Source organism: Musa acuminata, chromosome BXJ2-9 (genome assembly GCF_036884655.1).
Source record: "Musa acuminata AAA Group cultivar baxijiao chromosome BXJ2-9, Cavendish_Baxijiao_AAA, whole genome shotgun sequence".
Classification (NCBI taxonomy): Eukaryota; Viridiplantae; Streptophyta; class Magnoliopsida; order Zingiberales; family Musaceae; genus Musa; species Musa acuminata.
The window spans coordinates 10364163-10386580 of record NC_088346.1 but is presented as its reverse complement, the minus strand read 5'-3'; the positions used below and the strand labels follow the sequence as shown (position 1 = coordinate 10386580).

At 44.3% G+C, this 22418-nt stretch overlaps 1 protein-coding gene across 4 annotated transcripts; it reads right to left on the bottom strand.

The window, feature by feature from the left end:
- Positions 1-1463: 1463 nt before the first annotated feature.
- LOC135583658 (uncharacterized) lies at positions 1464-6474 on the bottom strand. 4 transcript variants are annotated; one of them, XR_010491268.1, is made up of 3 exons: positions 4953-6474; positions 2712-2783; positions 2316-2608 (listed from the first exon to the last, which is right to left on the bottom strand). XR_010491268.1 is itself a non-coding variant. In XM_065125623.1 (2 exons), exon 1 carries the CDS (start codon positions 6420-6422, stop codon positions 4992-4994), a length of 1431 nt encoding a protein of 476 aa, XP_064981695.1. In that variant the 5' UTR covers positions 6423-6474; the 3' UTR covers positions 1464-1663; positions 4953-4991. The 4 variants fall into 4 exon arrangements, 2 of the variants coding, with proteins under 2 accessions (XP_064981695.1, XP_064981694.1); XR_010491267.1 differs by having other exon boundaries at positions 2316-2562; XM_065125623.1 differs by lacking the exons at positions 2316-2608; positions 2712-2783 and adding an exon at positions 1464-1663.
- Between the last annotated feature and the right edge of the window lie 15944 nt (positions 6475-22418).

The window sequence follows — 22418 nt, the reverse complement described above, 5'->3', positions numbered from 1 at the left end:
AATATTTGTATGTATAATTTTAATATTTTAAAATTCAAAACACAAATAATTAATATGATGGTTGGTAGTGTTTGACTTGAATTTTTTTTGGCCGAATGTTGATGGTAGGCTATATTAAAATTCATAGAACCACAAAAAAGTTATTTTCAAACATGCAACGATGGAGACGTAAAACCCCTCCAAATAAAAAAATTTATATATAAGTTTTCAGTATTTATGTTCTGATTTGTGCGTCGTAGGATAGGATAGTTAGGGCCACGGGAGATGTAAAGGACACAAGAGAGATAATATTTACATGGGTATATTATATGGATCATCATATCTAGAAAAAGAATGGAGATCAGAAGACGATCTCAGGTTCTCTCAGGGACTCGTTCAGCTAACCAACAAGAGAGATTAATTTATCTTTCTTGTTTTGTGCGGAAATTATTCGTCATAATTCGCCTCCAGCCTTGTAATAAATGTGATCATTGTGACGACCTCGTCTATTGTTTCAAGAAAACGTCTACCTTCACGGAACGACGAATCACCCCTGGAATTTTTGGCGGGATGATTCGATCCAGCTAAGTGGTCGCTAACAACCAGCGGTCAACCGTTGACCCATCGCTCGACGTTGAGGGCTACTACAATGCGGTACACAACCAAACCCGTTTTAAACACGCGCCGCCAAGTCACATTTACTAAGTAAGACAGAGATTCATATGGTAAATATTCAATGCTACATTCAATTAAATCTAAGATGGTAAATCTGTTCATAATCATACTCAGTTAGTACCAAAGAATTAGGAGGTCCAAAATAAGCTCTTGATTGTACAAAATATTTATTATTTCGTGCATTGGATTGATCTTAACTTGATTATTGCACTTATAACAGCTAGTTTTGTAGACACCTCGGAACAATCCATTCCGATAAACTTTTCTCTAAGATCCACGACCAAGTTAAGTTTTGACATGTCCTGCTTGAAATGTGGGTCAAGTCGGACTAAATTCATCGTATCTGCCATGGGAGGTCGGTACGACAACGCAACTAAAGTAGGATGCATGAAGCACAAGCAAAAATGTGATGGTCACTTTGACCTCTCGTCTTTTGAACCGAGTATAGCACCCAAAATAGACCGACAAGAACCTTTTGCCATGTTTTTTTTTTCCACAAAGAAAAGGCAATATCTATAACTTAATTAGCCTGGCACACCCCTAGTCCTTAAGATGGGAATGCAAAAAGAGGATAACTATACTTGCCATCAACCTTTTCATACAAAATTGATGTATGGATCTCTAACCGCTCTGTTTTGCATTCCTCAAAAGAGGCGTAACCAAAACAAAATGTTTCTGAAGAGATTTGCAAGCAGCTGCCAAGGCCAGCCATCCCTTCTTTGGCTGTTGCTATTACAATGAATTCATCCTTGATAGCAACGACCCTAGCAAATTCAATCCTTTTGTCTCAAAGTATCCCCTAGTTGGTGTTATCAGATGCATGCATACATGCAATCTTTAAGAAAATAAAAACCAAGCTTGTATGGTGATGCTAAGTATACAAGAAAGTTCAACTTAATTCTTCAGTACAAATGCGTGATCTTTCTATATATGACTTTGTAAACTGATTGAGAGATTCAGAGTGGTGACGATGAACAAGTTTTATAATTTAATGCCTTCTATCTTCTCTCTGTTAGAACATAAACACAAAGAAAAATAGATATAATCAGAATAATAATAACAATAAAAATGAAGAGCCAATCTTCGGGTGAAAGAATCCGGAAGCATCAAATTTCATTTAAGATGAAGTTTTATCAAGATTCTCATCCTAGATGTAAAGAGATTTAATAAAATTTATTTCTGTAGTTAAGCAACAAAACTAGAAATGAAAATAGATGAAAAGAAACTTCCAAAAAGGCATATCAGAAAGGAAATAAGGAAATACTACAAATATATGGGATCTTTGTCCACTCCACCTTGCACTGAGGGTGAAGTTTGGACCTTCATAGAATTTTCAGATATACATAAATATCCAACACAATGTTTGCTATGTGGAATTCATCTAGTAATTATATATAAAACAATGCAGAAAACAATCGTGACTAAAACAATCAGTTAGACAGTCCACTAGTAATAAAAGGTTCATGTTCTTTTGCTAAACCGTTTACTTGCTCAGCCACTAAGTTCTCCTGTCTTATGTAAACGAATCTAGGCAAGCAGAGATGAGAAATTTGCTCAGGCATAAGATCCATGATCGTACGCAGAAATCATCAAGTGCCTATACTGTCACTTTCTGGTACTTAATGAAAACTCTAATTATTACTCGTTGACAATAACAGATCTAATCAAATGCAACCTTACTGTGCAGTTACTGTCATTAATAATTGGTGCCATCCTCATAACATTTAGGAGATTAAGAAAAATACTTCACATGAAATTCATCAGTCATGGTTTATCCTCCATCCTAGAGAATGCAGACAGAAAATGTAACAACAGCTGCAGATAGGGACTTCCCCAATGCACAATCATAAATAATAAAGCTGACATCTGCATGGGTGAAAGAATATCCAAAGTTGACACCATATGGATCTGCATACATGTATGTGTAAAGTCATGGATAACTTCTGCTTGAAACCTAGTAAATGCAACTGTGATCATAAACTTTTAAGAAAACATTACGAGTACCAAAATCATTATTCTTAATGCCTATGATGTCTGCTTACTTCAAAGTCACGTACCTTTAATGATCACTCATTCCTCAATTATCTTATACATGATCTTGACCAGGTTTAGCCTTGAGCATGGATCACCTTGGAAACAAAAAATGTGTGATAATATGTTCTAAAACATGGTATGATGGTTATAAGCTTCTTTGAATAGCTTATTCAAAATATAATACATCTATGCATCGAATTAGTCATACAAACTCTCTTCCCCAAGAGCTCTCTGCCTCTTTCTCCTCTCAACTGTAAAACATCTTCTCAAAACTTTTCTACCTCTTTTGACTTCTCTTATGGTTGAAACTGTGAACTTGGATTGTGGACTTTGTTAGACTAGAGAAGATAAAAGTTCGGTGAAATGTTGCGAAAAAGTTGATCACATGGCTGGCAATGCCACGAGAGTATCAAGTAGTGCTTTTCTATTTGGATAGTGTAACATTTACTTCTCATACCAAATCATGGAACCAGACACCTTAGTCTTGTGCTTTACCATTTTTCTGCGCCCTAAACCTAGCTCATACTCTAGACAAAGCTTCCTAAAGTGACTCAGCATTTTGGTCCGCTCCATCAGACTTGCACCTACGGGCAGCAAGTCACCAGACATTCAGTTAAAAGCACAGTGCATTGGCTCAGAAAGGAGTAATGAAAGCTGGAAGGAGGAAGGTAAGTCATTATTTGATCCTTCAACATTTAAGATACTTCTATAGTCTATTTACCCAGGTTATAATTTTCTTAGTGCAAGACCTGATCTTCACATTGGTTATATATGAAAGAAGAGACTGCAGTTCACTGAATCTCTCATTCCACATGAAGTTTAGTAGATCTTTTAAATGAAAACTAAAGGGTTTCTCAATAAAATAAAAAACGTAGGAAATAAATAAATCCCTACTTCTGAAAAGTAAAACACAAGAATTTGATCCTTTTTACACTACACTATCAACCCAACTATGTCACAATGAAACCAAAGCCAAGAAGCACCTTCAAGGGCTACACCATAAATGAATTTGAAAAGCATGAAATGCTCACTTTTCTGTAGTCTCAAACATGGAACTCGAAACAAAAAACCAATCTCAAACATGGAACACGAAACAAGAAATATCAGAGCAACAATTTGCACTTCAACTGCAATGCGATTACCCACAAGTCATGTAAAAGACTCTTGTTGCATAATAAGAACATGGGTGTAATAAGAATCAAGCTTGGCCCTATTAAAGGTGTGCGGTAAATAATTGCCTGACCATGAGGTGTATTTAAAGTATCCCATATCTGACACAACATTGATGCACCACACTAAACAAACCCCACCAGATAGATGGAAAAGGAACAAGGACTTAAGCTTGACAACAAGGTGTATCATAAGTATCAGATGCCTGATACAACCATAATCTACCACACTAAACATACCCAGAAGATAGGCAGAAAAGAAACAGACTTAGGCTGCAACATACAATCAGCATCCATGTTTTCCATAGAAAAGAAAATAATTTATCATAATAAAAACAATAATTCATTGTAGGACCAACAAAGGGCTAGCAGCATATCCATCAGTCATGACAGACAAGGTCAAAGCCAAAATTTGAAAATCAAGACATGTAAGAAAGACCAATATTTGGCTTCAAAAGCACCAATAACCACCTCTAATTTTTGCATCATTTAAATCAGCAAAGACAACTAGCATGGCGAGTTCCTCCTTGAGGAACTAATGAAGCTACCTTTAAAGAATGTCTTAGATTTGTAGTATAGGAATTAAGAGTTTTTAATTCCCAGATGCCTCCCAAGAACTAGCCAGGAAACACACGTTCATGAAAATTGGCTTTTCAATCACATGTAAACTTTGCAATACCTCAATCACTTGGGGTCAATATTCACACACAAAAGTAATAAAGAAGTTGAACCAGTATTATAAAAAAAATAGTAAGCCAAAGATACTGTTGGCATTTAGCAAGTGGTTTGCATGGAAAGCAACTCAAGGAACAGCATGAAGCAAGAAATAAGGTCAGCTCACTGGATCTTGAAATAAGTTAATGTTTGTTGGTTATGAGTTTACTATTCGACTTCCTAGTCAAAACTTTAATACGTAGACAAAATATTATTATCAGAATTCAAGTAGATGCAAATAATTGTCAATTGCAGACAAACAGGAGAAAGAAACACACCCTATTAGTCAAATCAAGGTTTTTCTACAGAAGAAACAAAAAACATGTGCAAATGACACAAGTAAACAAACCAAAAAGAGGTTGAAAACAAAATGCCGCATACCTATGGAGATCATTGTAGGAAAACACATTTATACTGGATTCAATCATCAGCTGCATCAGAAGTCTTTGGTGCAAATGGGTCGTGAGTTGGGCCCACATCCTGGCCGATATGGCGGTGGACCAACCTCTGCAGATCAGCCATCACTTTGTGCTCTCTCTTTGCCTTCTCTTCATAGTTGAACATAGCGAGTGCCCTCTTGTCTTCAGCACTGTAAACCTGGTTTTCTTTTCTGATACGGATGGCATTCATCCTCTGATGCCTGCTGCCACTCATAACATATCCCAAGTCCTCAAACTTCTGTATCTCCTCTGCGGACAGCCCGACCTCTCCTCTCCTTGGAATACGCTTCCCTTGTTGCACATATTGGGCAATAGCATCACCTTCTCCAGGCCTCAGCGCACCACCATAGCTGATATGTCCCTCGGCACGTGGGAGAGGTGCCGGCCCAACAAAAGGCTCATTGTCTAAAGCAAGCTTCTTCTGTGATTCGATCATCTCCTTAAACTTGAGAGCCTCAGGATCAACCTCGGGCTTCTTGGCATCAGCAGGCCCGTCATCAGCTTCCGAATCCGAGGGTGTGTCAGACTTCTTAGACCGTTTCTTGCACTTTCGTAAGGCCTTTCCCCTGGGTAAAGGGCTAGAATCGTACTCCTCCTCGCTATCATCCGAGCTTGTTGCCCTGCTCTTCGTTCTCTTCCTCCTGTTACTCCTCTCGCTCTTCTTCGACTTCGTCCGCCGCGTTCCTGACTTCCTCCTCCTCCGCTTTCTGTCCTCCTCATCTTCGCTCTGGTCGCTCGAGCGCTCTGGTGCCTCCTCGCTCGAATCGTCCTCGTAGGAAGAGCCTTTTCCGTCATCTGAATCAGAGTACCTCTTCTTCCGGCTGCTTCTCCCTCTTTTGCTCCTCCTCTCCCTTCTTCGCCTCCTCGACGAAGAAGGGCTCCTCGATTCGGATTCGGAATCATCTGGAGCTGAATCGGAAGGGCTCCTATCCGAACCGTCGGCCTCGGAGTTCCTACTCCGATCCCTTCGCCCTTTGCCCTCAGCTTCCTCCTCCTCCTCCTCAGGAGACGCGACTATGGCGCCATCAGACTCATCGAGCGGTTCCAATTGCTCCCTCTCGCTCCTCGGAGGGCTAGGGGTCACCCTCCAGATGCAATTCTTGAGCTTCTTCCGCAGCTTCTGGCGCTTGAGGCGCCGGTACTCGAAGTAGCTCAGGCCCTTGAGCTCCTCATCGTCGTCGTCGTCGTCGTCGTCGTCCCCGCGGCCCGGTGGCTTCCCGTTCCGGATCGGGCCATCGCGGTAGGGTGACCAACGGTGACCGCCGCGGCGGTAGTCGGGGCTACGGGAGCGAGGCGGAGGGGTCCGGGATCGGGAGCGGCGGCGGTCGTTGTCGGAGAGGGGGGAGGGGGAAACCCTAGAGCGGGGCGGGCGCTCGACGGCGGAGGCAAGCCTTGCGTGGGTGCGACTCATCGATGAATTCGGGTTGAGTCGAGGGCGAATGACTCTAACGCGTCACGTATAAAGAAGCGAACGATGTCGGTGGTTAGATGCGCTTTGGACTGTAGGCTTTGGGCTATTGTTTAGCTTTGGCCCATATAATTTACATCCCAGACTTTGTTGATTTTATTCTTTTAGATGTTGACATATATTTTATATCCATGTAAATTTATGTATTTTAAAGAAATCATATAAAATATGTTTTAAAAAAAGGAAAAAGTTTGGAGAAGAAATGGTACCACTTCGTTCGTGTGGTGTCATATTAGATTAGGTATAAAATAATTATAATAATAAATATTGTTATAATAAAGGTTGATATGTATAATTTCAGGAGTCTTGGATTCACAATTGTCATGTAAAGTTAGCAAGTGACCTAATAAATAAACATAACTACCCATGGTCATTAAGGATGGGTACGATTAGTCACAATCAACAAACTATATAACGTCTCTATTAAGCATCTATTATAAAGGGGAGTCATACTGATACACTCAAGATAATATAATAATATTCAGCTTGTTTGACTAGTTTGACTATCGATTAGTTTGACCTGCTTACTTGAGTACTAACTTAGTTTTATAGATATTTATCTCGTAGGACCATCTCGGGTAAACCTTGAAGACTTGAATCTCCCATATTTTCAACCCCTGACTTTGATCGTTTTGAATGCTCCCGATCCGAATCCTCCAATTTTGATAATTCTAAATCAAGGTCCGATGAGAGTCTCAATTGGACAAAACCCACTTCTTATAGCAACTATCTCAATTTCAATAATTTTAAATTAATTTTATCGACTTTTTCAATAATCGATTTCATCTAACCACATCCTACAACAACTATTTATATTCTTGTGAAAAATTTTCATACTCAAATTCAATAAATGCATGTTCTGATAAGGATAGTCCAAACTGTCATACCATACCTTCCTCAAATTACCCGTTTAGTTTAATAAACTTCACTCACATTTGTCCCTCTATTCCTACTCCTAATCTGCCACCTACACCTATCCCTAGCTAAGAAGCAGAGTCATTCCCGACTTAGACCTATGTACTGCTCGACTCACCTCTTTTGCCAGTATCTCTAAATTGAGTCTTATTTACAGTATCAGAATTTGTGAATGAATTTATTAACCAATTGAATGACCTTATAATTGAAGTCAAAGATTACCTATACCAACAATTGGTGGACATTCGTAGAGAAATAAAACCAGAAAAATAGTTGAAAATAGATCTCTATTTATAATCTCCTTTCATAAAAGATATAAACAAGGATCCATTTGGTAAAACTTTATACTCCTCATGTTGGATGTAAAATTGATTCATCATAGCATATAGTTGTATTCACTTCTCAAATAACCTTATATGGGATGATAGGCTCTCTTATAAGTTAGACTTTTTCAACCGCCTTAAGAGGATTTGTTTACAAATGGTTTACTAAGTTACCTTCGAAAGCAATTTCATCCTTAAGACAATTAGCTAGGGAGTTTGAGCTTAATTTAATAAACTATAGACTCTCGAAGAAAATCTACTACTTCTTCTATTAGCTATACGTTAATAAGAAAAGAAATCTTTAGAAAGTTGCACAACTGCCTTAAGTCCAGTAAGTCATCAACCTGACACATTTTATCCTCGTCAATACATATATCAATGGCATTTAAACCTCGAGGTTTTGTTATAAAGTCATCACTTAGCTTCTAATGAATTTTCTAGAATTGCTGTAAGAAGCCAGTGACATATTATTATCGAGTCAATTATCACTAGTGAAAAGAAAGCTGAAGCTAAGAAAACAACAAAAGAAGAAAATATCACATACCAAGCTCCTAAAAAAGATTAAAAAATGACAAACCAAAAAGAGATTAACCCCCTTCTCAGTGAGAGTTTGCACCACACAACACTTCTCATATTAAGATGTTCATAAAAATTTTAGAGAATAGACTACTAAAGGCCCCGACCTCTAAGAGTTCACACCATGACATGTGGATGTGACAGTTGACCAATAGTTGGGGGCAGTAGTTCTTCCACTCGGAGGATATATGTAAGGGAACTATAATTAAAGATGTTCCGTCCAAATGGAGACTAGCCAATTGTGTTTATGAAAGAAAAGGTTGAGTACCTTGATCCGAAGTATAATAATGCATTGGTGGTATCCCTCGGGAACACAAACTCATGGGTTAAAAGGATCCTAATTGATATATGGAGCTCGACTAATATATTGCATTATAATGTCATTCAAAAAATTGACCTATCGAGCAAGTACCTCAACTCAATCTCCTCTACCTTTACTAGCTTTATGAAGAAGTCAATTACCTTGATAGGAATCATCAATATCTATATAACCTTGAGGCCTAACAATCACACAAAGATAGTAAAGCTCAAGTTTCTAATAGTTGATTTTCCTTCAACCGATAATTCTATTATTGGGAGACTTACTCTTAACTGAATATTGGTAGCAGTGTCAACTTATTATATGACACTTAAGTCTTCAACCTAAAAAGGGAGATTAAGAGTAACCGTAAGAAATCCAAATGATGCTACCTAACATCAATCACACTTCTAGAGAAAGGAACATCATCAGTTTAGTAAGCTGACACTGTAAATGGTCATATCCTAAGATCATCACCCTAAGATCTCTCATCGTCAATCCTATACCTTATGGTAGGGAACCCTTAGAAGAAATCTCTCTAAACTCGAAATGGTCATATCACACTATAAAAATACTATCAACCTCAACTTGGGAAAGAAAGAGGGAACTTATTAACTTCAAGTGACCATACTCGGAGGTATTCATATGGTTGACTAGCGATATGCCCAGATAAGCGCTATGTGACCCAACATCAACTTAACATAAATCTAGAATACAAAGATTTCTATTAAAAACCTTGAAGATTTGCTTCCGACCACTTGGATGTCATAAAGAAGAAAGTCGAAAAACTCTTACAGGTTGGCTTCATCTAAGAAATTAATTATCCAAATTGTCTCACCAATATAGTCTTTATAAAAAGAATAATGAAGAATATGTGTTGACTATACTAATCTTAACAAAGCATACTCAAAAGATAATTTTTTCCTCCCAATGATAGACTAACTTGTTAACTCTATCTTCGAACATCAGCTGCTAACTTCCATAGATGTTTTTTCTGGGTACAATCATATTAAAATGGAACCAAAGGATGATGACCACACGATTTTTATCACATAGGAAGGTTTATTCTACTACAAAGTCATATCAATGGACCCTAAAATACACGAGCAATATATCATAGGATAATTAATAAAATATTCTAATAATAGATTGAAAGGAACATAGAGTTTTATGTTGATAATATATTGGTTAAAAGTCACATTATGGATGCACATATAGCGATTTTGGAGAAACGTTTATTACCATTAGAGGCTAAATTTAATCAAGTGTGCATTTGGTATAAGTTCAGGAAAGTTTTTGGACTTCATGATACACCAAAGTAGAATTGAAGCAAATTCAGAAAAGGCTTAAGCCAGTATTAACATGAAGTGTCATATCTTGAAATTTTTTTTTTATAGGATCCAATCTTTCCACAAGTACATTTAGAGCCAAATAAATAAACATCACTTTATTCATAGCTTATAAATATTTATTATAATTTATTTATTCGTCATAGTATAAGTTAAAAGTATTTATTAAAAAAGATAGTGATGTTATCTCAAAGAAACATCCAAGTGGCTCTACCTAGTGATAGAGCAAAGTCTACTCTCCACTTGAATCCAATCTAATGCTAGTAGAATGTTGCTCTGAAAATAAAAAATAAAAAAAATTAGCAATGTTGAGTAGAAACCCTATAAAAAAAAATTAGCAATACATGATAAAAAATTAATCATCCCTTTGGCGTATAACAAATACCCAAAGGAGCACCCCCCAACAACAGATAGAGAGGTTTTATCCTATAGGATGAGTTTGTATTCTCCGAACATCAGATGGAGACAAACTTGTATCGTACTTTCAACAACAGATAGAGTGGTGTCCCTCAGTCACCAAAGTAGGAATACGTTCCTCCTAACAATATATGGAGAAATCGTTCAACCGCCATGTTTGATGGCCCGTTAATCCCCAAAGGGAATCACCGTACCCGCCCTTAGTAGGAAAATAACATTATCTCATATTGGTCGTGTCCATATTGGGATGAAATAACTCATTTGAAATATTTTTTAAAACATAATTAATGTCAAATAATACTAATTAGTTCTCAATTGACTTAAACCTTAGTTCAATCGATCTAATTGAACTTGATTAAACTAAAACCTAATTGACCTGATCTCTAATCCTTATTTAGTTGGTCTAAAACCACTATTGACTAGTATACTTTAGACTAAATTAAGTTTAATTTAAGTTAAACAAACTTGAATAAGTCAAACCAATTTGGAATCACCTTGAATTGATATAACTTATCAAATCTAGTTTGGTTCAATCAATGTTTAAGCTCAAACCTAACAATTGAATAATACTGAGTTAGGTTAGGCTAGCCCGTGGTCATGTGTACTAAACATGACTATGCATGCACCACACTAAGCTAGGTCAGCCGTTAGCTCATGGACTAGTCATGTACATCACACGTGATCGATCATATTAGGCTGGGCTGAGTTAGCTTGCGGGTTAGGGCCTAACCTGTGGGTTGGACCTAGCTTGTGGGTTAGGCCTAGTCTACTAACCAGGCCTAGCTAGTTGGTTATGGCTTGACCTATGGGTTTGGCCTAACCTACGAGCTGTTTCAACTAATTTTCTATCCAATTTCATCAATATCGAATTGTGACAATATATATTCATTAACAATAATATATTAAAAACATAATAATAGATTGAAAGATAAACTTTAATACAAATAAATAACATTCTTAATTCAATAAAAAATCAAAAATCATACATTTAATACATATGACATGAATAATTTCAATATAATCTAATCAAATAATAAAATTCTAAACTTTAAAAGGGATCAAAGAATATAAAAAATTAAATAATATATTTTAATCTAACAATAAAAATTTTAATATTTAAACGATCAAGAAATATTTTTAAACTCTATACAAAATATTATAATCCTAAAAATAAAATTTTAACATTGATAGGAATCAATAAAATTTTTATTTTTCAAAAAAGGTAAGAAAACCTACATCTCCTTAACAAGATGTAACTCCTAAGCCCTCTATTTAACTGAATTTTTTTTAATTTTTTATATTTTATTTAATATTTATTTTTATTTAATATACTAATAAATATGATATCACTTTATTCGGAATGCTTAATAGCTATTTCCTAAATTATAATAGTAAGCAAGAAAATAAAATTTAATTTTAAAATTAAAATTTTGACTAATATTTTATTAAATTTCTATCCTCCTAAAGAAAATTTGGTCCCCAAATTTAACTTACCTCAAAAAAATAGGTAATGATACTACTCTTGTATATCTTCTTCTCTTTCAAAATTGACTTCTCGGTCTGAATGATGCTTACTAGTGGATCTTTACCAAAGGTATAACTTTATTCCTTAAGATATATTCTTTCTTTTCCAGATCTGAGCTGGTTGTTCTACAAAGGTGGCATTTTTTTTGGTTATAAAGGTTAATAAAATATGACATGGGATGGATCCCTGATATATCTTTGGAATATATCCCTTCATGCACTGCTTCGCTTGGCCACATGACTCTTTCCTGCCATGACACCTAGCTCTAAGACCCTTCATGTGAATCTGTGCTAAGTCATTCGAACCATATAAGCCATTTAGTATAGCTTCTCATGCGTCACCTTTTTTTTCTTAAACTATCATATCGTTGCTCATTGAAGCTAGAGTCGGTTTTGATCCTTACATAGAGCTCCTACAATTGCCTAAGTTGTGTAATCCATGTAGAGGGCCCTTCTACTCTATCCTACTATGCAGTTGGGACACATCGCAACCTTTTGCCTCGCTACTACTCTTAGCACATTAAATTGATAAGGAATGTGCTGGAAGATCTCGGTTAGAACAACTAAGTTGAGAAGACCAAGTTGGGCTGACCAAGTCATGCAGGCCGAGTTGGTCATGTTTGTCAACTTTGTATAAAATTAAAGTCGGGTATTCCAACGTTCTCTACTTACATAAATAGTATCATAAAAGAGAAGTACTTCTTGACCTGACTTTGTGATGCTCGTCAGTTTGAGAAGTGGGGGAACATATGTTATAGTAAAGGTGACCTGATCACATGAGACTAACACATATACATGTGACTAACACATATGGATCGACTAGTATAGCTTGGCGTTAGAGAAGCATTGTTGAGATTGCCCCTGACTTAATTTTATAAAAAATTGACAACCAATGTAATAAATTTTTTAGAGACAACTCAAAAGAAAATCAGATTAGATTTGAGTTGGTTTTGAGCCATCCAAAATCATCTCTAACATAAACAACCTAAGTTAGAAAAAATAACATATTTACCCTCACATTAATATATATATATATATATATATATATATATATATATATATATATACATTTATATATATATATATGTACATATACATATTGATGAGGGCAATAATAGCGACAGGATGTAAATGACGCCAGCCACCCTGAACCAACGCCTCACGCCCCGGTCAACGAAACCCCGGGACGCCGACCCAGGCGCATTAACGCCTCGACTGGACCCCGGTCGTCACAACAACGCCACCACCCCTCAGCCAACGAGCCCGACTCTTCGCCCTTTGGGCTCGGCCAAGGCTAGGGAACACGTCAACCGAGACACGTCATACCCTGCTGTAGCTCGGCCTCCCACGCAGCCCCAATGGCCATGTCAGACGCCACGTGAAGTATTCACCTGCCCCTACAAACAGTAACGTCAGGTAACACCCAGGCCCACCTATAAATACCCCCGAGTTCCAAACAAGAAAGGGAGGGAGAAAAAATAGACTAAAAGACTAGAGAACACTGCTGCTTCTCTTCTTCCAAAATCCTCTCCACATTGTTGCTAACTTGATCGTCGGAGAGGTCTGGCCGAACCACCGACCCGACCTTCGTGCAGGTACCAAGACGACCCCCCCCCCCCCCCCGAGCGCCAACGTCTCCGAGGCCACCCGACGGCGCCTTCCCTGAGGGCTCCCGATCGCAGCAGGACACACCACCGAGAGATCCCCCGACAACGTGATTATGACCAAGTCGTGTCGGCCACGGCTCAAGGGTGTTTGCACTAACATTTTGGCGCTAGAAAGAGGGCCCCAGCATGTCGAGGGATCATCGGGACGGTCGTGTCAGACTCACGATTGGAGGGCCTTACACGACCGAGGCAACGGGGGAACTCCCCCCGCTTCAAGAACCTCGGGATGAACGTCCCGCTACGGCTTCGGAGCGCTACTGGCGGATCTTCAACGACCCGGGCCTGTTGCCCCCCGACGGGGGCCCCGGCAATCCGTCGCCCGTTTCGTCCGAAGCCTTCCACGACCTCACTCACCAGGTCCAGCTACTCACCGACATGGTGCAAACCATTGTCCCCCTTGTATCTCGCCAATCGCGGCCCCCGGTTCCCCAACCATCGTATCAACACGGGGCGCCTAGCCGAGCTCCCACCCCGCCCCGAGAACCCCCCGCGTCACCTCGGATGCCTCTATCTCAACCCGGGGAACATGCGATGGTCTTCCCAGGTCGTTCAGAGCCGGAGGCGCTATCCTCAAGCTCCGCGGATTCCCTGCGCGCTCAGTTGCGCCTCGTCAACCAACAGCTTGACGATGTGCAAAAGGAGATCCGTGTCGGGTCACCAGGGGGGCCCACGGAAGCCAAGCATTAGGGATCGCCGTTCGTTCCGAAGATACTAGAGCACGCCATTCCCCCAGGCTTCCGACTTCCCCCCCTGGACACTTATGACGGCTCCGCCGACCCGTCCGACCACACGGCGGCCTTCCGGGCCCAAATGGCGTTATACGGAACTTCAGACGCCCTAATGAGCAGGGCATTCCCCACCACGTTAAGAGGACCGGCCCTCGCATGGTACGGAGGTCTGAAGACTGCGACGATCGCCTCATTCGACCAGCTCGCCAAGGACTTCGAGCTCCACTTCATAGCTTGCGCGCGCCCGAAGCCTTCCATGGCGTTCCTCCTCGGACTCAGCCAGAAAGAGGATGAGCCCCTCTCCCTTTACGTAAATCGCTTTGCGGCAAGGGTCCGGGAACTCCCGGACGCTCACCCTTCACTGTCAATGCAGGCGTTCGTAACGGGCTTGCGTCCCTCCCGACTCTTCTGGTCTCTCGTCGAGCGACCCCCTACCTCGGTCCCCGAAATGCTCCAGCGCGCGAACCAGTTCGTTGAAGTCGAAGCCTGGACGGGGGGAAAGCGACAGTAACTCAAGAGGGAAAGACCAGAGCCGGCTCAAGGACAGCTCCCTCCCAGACGCAAACTCCACCAGCCTGATCCTCCCCCGCTACGACCCCGCCCGCTCCCGACGGGTGCATCGCGGACAGAGATCTTTCTCCAGATCAGGGAAAGGGGACTGCTCAAAACCCCCTACCCGATGAACAATCCGCGAGAGCTGGCCGACCGGTCCAAATACTGCCGCTTCCACCGCCAAAACGGACATGACACTAAGGAATGCCGCGAGCTCTCACGACAAATCTATGAGCTCTGCCGCGAGGGGCGTCTCGACCCGCGCGTACAGACAGGCAGTAACCCCCCGCCCTGCCCGGCCGACCCCCCCGAGCGCCTGATCAGCGTCATCACAGGGGGCCCAGCATCCGGAGGGGACAGCATGTCCGGAAGGAAAGCCTACGCCCGTTGGGCCAGGAACGAGGGCCCCCGTGGAACCCCCGACCCCCGGGTCGCATTCCCCCCGGAAGGCGCCGAACTGTAACGGACAAACTTCTAAACAAGATGTTGGATGTAATGCTTATGTCTGTCCGTTGTCTTTTGGCATGTTCATGCCTTGTACAGCAGGTAGAGGGGCGGCCGAAGGCTTATAAGTCCCATTTTAGTTGGGTTGGTGGCCTCTTTAGGCTTGTAAATAAAGGTTGTGTCATGTGGACACATGCGAGAGCTTTTCGGTCTGTAATGGACCATTTTACCCTTTGTTGTGCAACTATTCAGAGCTTGTAAAGTCTGTTTGTAACTTGCATTGTCTATGAAGTGTTTTTCGGACATGTTTGCTTGTGGATCCCGGTTGAAGCGTTCTCTTCAACTCGTTCTCTCTTTTGTTGGTCCTAAGGGACAATGGGAGGCTTCGGGGAGGCTGACCTTTGCGGACGGACGCGCGAGGGTGCCGCACGCCTTAGGCAAAACCAGCTAAGGTCGTGACATTATGGTATCAGAGCGGGACAAGCACTTATAGAAACACTTGACATGCAAACGTGGGGGACCTAGTGGGGCTGCGTTGAGGGCAGTCAGCACACGCGCGACCGTTTGAGGGAAAACGGGCATGGAGATGTAGGGAAAAGAGTCGCTCAGAGGAGCGGGCATCTAACATTGGCATTTTGAGGAATGGCCAACCCTTCGCGCAAGAGGCACCACGAGAACAGGCAAGCTTGGAAGAATGCGGAGCGCACAAAGGTTGGGATGGCTGAGTTTGAGCTACGGCTCAACGTTGACAACTATACTTGATGGTGCTCTAGGCAAGCGAGGCGCTTGGCAAGAATGAGACCATCCAAGGTGGAATGAGTTGTTCAACGACCAAAAGAGTTATGCAAAGCTCACAAAGGTGAGGGGAATTGCTAACTCGAAGAATTTGGTACTCATGCATGGGCTTGTATGCGGACGATGGAATGTTCGTGGCCATCCCAAGGCGACCGAGACTCGGCGCCATGGAGCATTGAAACTTTCTCTTCGTCATGTGAAGGATACGTCCGGAGGAGGCTGAAGTGTGCAACGAGTTTAGCATGTTGCTAGGCCTTGAGGGGTGCGGCGGTGGCTGTATTGACGTGGAGGCGCAATCTAGCAAGTGCGTTTGCAAGAGACAGAACAATGCACAGTTTGTTCAGCAGATCGGAGTAGTCCAAGGGGATGGGGGTCTCCGAAACGAAGAGAGATGTTGCTCCAACGGGACAGTTATCTAGGAGGGATAAGTCTCGGCACTCCAGAGGGAGAATCATGTGAGACGGACTTCACATGTTGAGGAGGAGTACCTCACAAACAACAACTTCACGAAGCTCGATGGACTGAGCAAGCGGCGAGGAGTTGTCGCATGATCTCGCTCGAGAGAATGCATTGGTGGATGCATTGCGAGATCAAGTGGGGGAGCGACCTGAAGCAACTTAAATGAAGGCACACTTAGAGTCGATATGGAGATCGGACTCAAGGGAGGGCTGACCCGTGGAATGGAGGGCGCGAGGGCCACCATCGACTCAATGCAAAAACGAGGAGCGGAGCAACTTGGGTGTAACTTGGCGAAGTACCCAAGCCGCATGAAGGGAGCCAGCAGAGAAGTTGGAACATGGAGCAGAAGCACAGTGCTTTCCTTAGACAGAGGTCAAAGACATGAACTCTTGCAGAGGCAAGGGTAGGATCATGTTGTTCCATGGGTCCTTCATTCTGACGGAGCGGACTCATCTTGCATGGTGCCAAAGACGAAGGGAGCTTCGCGGCACATGCACCTTAACTCGGAGAAGCATTTAATGGAGGAACTAAGGCGACTCAATTTGCGGAGGCAAAGTTGGGTTCAGAAGGGCCTTAGCACGGGGCAAGGGGACGCAGAGGCGGGTACTCTTGAAGAATATGCCACAGTGTTGCCATTTGAGTTGCTATGAAGGAAGCAGTGTGCAGCGGAGATTGTGCCGGTAGGGGTAGAGGCCCAGGATCCAGACAATGGTGCACAAACTACAGTGAAGTCGGTGGACTTCGGGAGCTACTAGGCGACGGACTGCCCTAGAGTGGTGCTTCATCTAGGTGTGACCCAAGAGTGGGTGGATGAAGGTCGATTGCCAAAGGAGTGAACAAAATCGAAGGTGGAGGAGACCCTGCGATGTATTGGCAGAGGCCACACATGGAGGGTTCACAATTCGAGTTTAGTCCACAAAGATCAGAATGCAATGGAGATGTCACTAGGAGGCGACATGGTGCAGCGGATCGTGGTGGAACAGTTCGTGGCAATGCGACACACACGATAGTGTCCCGTGAGGGATGAGATCATATGGAGGTATGATCGGGAGCTACTGGGAGCTCCGCTTTGGTGAACAACACGACGGCAAGAAGGGCTATGGATTCAAGGAGTGAAGACCATGGTACCGCAGAGGCGGGTCTTCCGGGCGTGCACCGAATTTTGCATCGGACGAAAACCTTGGTCATCAGCATATGGGGGTTGGGTTCCACCAAGGGAAAAGTTCGAATGCAAGTACCAGTGAGTTCCATGGGAGGGACTTGATCATGCAGAGGTATGATCGAAACAACTAGAGAGTTGGACTTCTCCAGAGCTCATATTCGCTTAAGGGAGCCCGACAAGTCAGAGGACAAGGTCGAGTAAGCGAACGTTGCTACCAAGGAAGCTAAGGAGAACAAAATCGGTGCAAACTCTACAACGTGATGGCAGAGGCCATGCATGAGAGTTGCAGTCTGTCTTTCCATCGACCAAACGGACTGCTTGGAGAACACAGAGGTGTTGAAGCAGGGGGTCGAAAGGGGCGAGGAAGCGACGACGAGTCCAGAGGGACTTAGCTACCCAAAATCAAGCATCAGTTAGAATGGAGGTGGACTCAGAGGAGTGCCACGGAGACATCTCTACTGATTGTGAAGAAAAGGGATACAGAGGCGAGGCGACGGATAATAGGGCCATGGGCATGGCAGCGCCATAGTACCGCAGAGGCGGGACTTCCGTGCAAGTCATTGATCCCTTGCTCTCATGGAGGGAGAGCGCTTGGTTGTGAAAGGGGCCGAGGAGGTGGAGCATGCAGAGGCAATCTCCAAGTACCGAGACAAGGCTGAAGGGCAGAGGCCAAGAAACTTCGTAAGACCGGTGTCAACAAGTTTCTCATCAAGATAGCTGTAAGTGAAGGACTTCGGGTCATGCAAGAGTGCACGACCAAGGAACGAAGCAGGCAGTACGCGGTGCTGTACCTTTGCTACTCAGTGGAGTATGCGGCAGGGTTGATGGAGAAGACGGTACAATCCCAGAGGCGACCTCATCTATCAGAGAATTACTCCAAGTTGGGGTGAAAACTTCCCGCATTCCAGAAGTTCGATGGCATTGAGAAGGTGAATCACAGTAGCTAACTCAACGCAAGGAGTGCAAACACTTCAAGTGCTTCAGAAGTGTGAGCAAAGAGCAGGCGAAGGCCAGTAACCAGCTCGATGCATGAAGTACAACCTCGAGGAGGCGGGCGAAGTCAAGTAACTTTTGCCTTCTCAACTCTTAAGAGAATGGGCGAAACTGAGTACCCCAATTCTCTTATCTATCCAGCAGAGGAGCGCTGCACAAGTTCAAAGACCCTTCGAAGATAATGGAAGACAATAGTTGTCAAATCCTCACCAACGGTGATCAGTGCTACTGAGAGTAGATTGTCCGCCTCATTTCCCTACGAAATGCCAATCGAAAGCGGAAGTGATGCGAACCTACTTGGATGTGACAACTAACTGAAAGAAGAGTCAATGAGCAGATTTTGTGGAGGAAGGACCCAAAACTTCGGAAGTTTGCGAGGCGATGCTCGTTAAAGCTCCAACAAGCATCCACCCAGTTCAAGCAGTATGGGGAAATTTTGAGAGACTGGCGCAGTAAGGATGGTCTTTTCCTTCATTTGGTGGATCCGCAGGAATCAACGAGGATCAATACAACTCAGCCAACCCCACACCAGAGTCAGAGTCATTGGTGAGTTGAAGCAGCATGGCGGATCAAAGGTTTGACTACTCAGAAACAGCAGCGGAGAGCAGTTGGGAGCCAGGAGGCGCATTGCAGCTGGAGCAGAAGATTGAAGACTCAGCAAAGGCGAAGAGTTGCAGTGTTCACAAAGGCTTCGACGAGGACGTCGAAGGGATAAGTGGGGGAGAATGTAACGGACAAACTTCTAAACAAGATGTTGGATGTAATGCTTATGTATGTCCGTTGTCTTTTGGCATGTTCATGCCTTGTACAGCAGGTAGAGGGGCGGCCGAAGGCTTATAAGTCCCATTTTAGTTGGGTTGGTGGCCTCTTTAGGCTTGTAAATAAAGGTTGTGTCATGTGGACACGTGCGAGAGCTTTTCGGTCTGTAATGGACCATTTTACCCTTTGTTGTGCAACTATTCAGAGCTTGTAAAGTCTGTTTGTAACTTGCATTGTCTATGAAGTGTTTTTCGGACATGTTTGCTTGTGGATCCCGGTTGAAGCGTTCTCTTCAACCCGTTCTCTCTTTTGTTGGTCCTAAGGGATAATGGGAGGCTTCGGGGAGGCTGACCTTTGCGGACGGACGCGCGAGGGTGCCGCACGCCTTAGGCAAAACCAGCTAAGGTCGTGACAGAACGACGAGAGCACGATGACGCACTCGTGATAACGGCCAGAGTCGCCAATGCCCAGGTGAGAAGGATTATGATTGACACTGGAAGCTCGGCGGATATATTGTTCCTCGACGCCTTCCAAAGGCTGGGGCTTACGAAAGAAGCTTTGGAACCTGTCCGCTCGGACCTCACCGGGTTCACTGGCAACTCGGTCACACCATTGGGATCGGTCACACTACCTCTGACTCTGGGAACCCCGCCCAAGGCCAAAACAGTGATGTCCACCTTCCTGATAGTGGACCTGCCCACAGCATACAACGCCATCCTCGGCTGCCCCTCCCTCAACAAAAGCAGAGCCTTGGTCTCCACCTACCATCAAACTGTGAAATTCCCGACCCACGCAGGGACGGGAGAGGTTTGGGGAAGTCCCCGGGAATCCAGACAATGCTACATAACGGCGGTTTCTCTACACAAGAGGGCGAAGGCCGAAGCACCCCTGGACGATCCCAGAGAAATGAAACGGCCAAGTCTGCACCCCGAGCCGTCAGCCCCAACCTACGACGTACCATTGAAAAAGGATCGCCCGGACCAAACCATCAAGGTCGGTTTGGATCTACGCCAAGGCGAGCGGGAACAACTAATCGGCCTCTTACAAGAGAATGCCGATATTTTCGCCTGGTCGCCATCCGACGCAGCAAGCGTGGACCCAAAGGCAGCCCAACATCGCCTCAACATATCGCCTGAAGCCCGTCCGGTGAAACAAAAGCCGCGACCCCAGGCCCCGGAAAGGCAACGAGCCATCCGCGAAGAGGTAGAACGGCTCCTTGCCGCTGGCTTTATAGAGGAGGTCAAGTACCCACAATGGCTGTCCAATGTAGTTCTGGTAAAAAAGCATAATGGGAGCTGGCGAATGTGTGTTGACTACACCGGCCTCAATCGGGCGTGCCCTAAAGATTGCTACCCCCTCCCGAGGATCGATCAGCTCGTGAATGCAACCGCAGGGCACGCCCGCCTCTCATTCATGGACGCCTTCTCCGGATATAATCAGATCCGAATGGCACCCGAGGACCAGAAACACACGGCCTTCATCACCAGCCTAGGAGCATATTTTTACAAAGTAATGTCGTTCGGGCTGAAGAACGCAGGCGCAACTTACCAGAGGACCATCAACAAGATATTCGCCCAACAGATAGGGCGAAACATAGAGGTCTACGTGGACGATATGATTGTGAAAAGCCGCGTCTCGGGAGATCACCTAACAGACTTGGCAGAAACATTCGCCACCCTCCGAAACTATGGTCTACGACTTAACCCCGCAAAGTGCGCCTTCGACGTCAAGTCAGGAAAGTTCCTTGGATTCATCATACACGAAAGAGGAATCGACGTCAACCCAGAAAAGGTCCAGGCAATCCTCGACATGCAGGCCCCCCGAACGCTTAAAGACCTACAACGACTAAATGGACGGCTGGCAGCCCTATCCCGATTCCAGTCCCGGTCAGGCGATCGCTGCCTCACCTTCTTTCGTGCAATAAGAAATCCAAAGAATTTCCAATGGACGTCCCAGTGTGAGGAAGCTTTCCGACAAGTCCAGCTACACCTAGCCAACCTTCCCCGCCTCGCGTAAGTCACCACCGGGGAGGAACTCGGCATCTACTTGGCGGCCTCACAACATGCGGTTAGCTCCGTCCTCATCAAGGAAGCTGGCGAACAGCTCCCCGTCTACTACACCAGCCATGTCCTAAACGGGCCCGAGGAGCGATACCCACCAATCGAGAAGCTCGCCCTCGCACTCGTGTTGGCGGCCCAAAAGTTACGCCCCTACTTCCAAGCTCATCCGATCAAGGTAATCACCGACCAACCCCTCAGTCAAGTGTTGTCAAAATTCGATGTCGCAAGTCGACTCCTCAAGTGGTCGGTCGAGCTCGGGGAGTTCGACATCCGCTACGCACCCAGGACCGCCATTAAAGCACAGGTGCTAGCCGACTTCATCGCTGAGCTCGTCCACGCTGAAGGGCGGCCTCCCAGTGAATTAGGCGGAACCTGGGTCCTACAGTTGGATGGCTCGTCCAGTTCAACGGGGGCCGACGCAGGACTCGTGCTATCGGCCCCCGATGGGCAGACGTTCGAGCGTTCCCTCTGCTTCGGGTTCCATGCTACCAACAACGAAGCAGAGTACGAGGCACTCCTGGCGGGGCTCAGACTATCCCGCGAGATGCAGGTCAATGCCATCAAAGTCCTCACCGATTCGCAGCTGGTGACCGAGCAACTTAACGGCGGATACGAGGCCAGAGAACCCACTATGACAAAATACGTAGTGGAGGTAAAAAACCTAGCCTCCTATTTCGCACACTTCACGGTATCCAGGGTGCCAAGACATCAGAACGACCGAGCCGATGAGCTGGCCAAGCTAGCCTCAAAGCGACCCCCGGGCACCGCCCCCGGGATCGAGGAGCTCCCCTCCCGCTCTATCCCGGTCTCGTGTGTGTCCGCAGCCGACACCCGAGCCACCTGGGTAGGGGACATGCTGAGCTACAAACGCGACGGGACCCTCCCCACCGACGAAGCCGCAGCTCGACGTATTCGCCG

Coding starts and splice junctions, on each gene's coding strand:
- LOC135583658 (XM_065125623.1), bottom strand. CDS start 6,422: ATGAGTCGCACCCACGCAAGGCTTGCCTCCGCCGTCGAGCGCCCGCCC.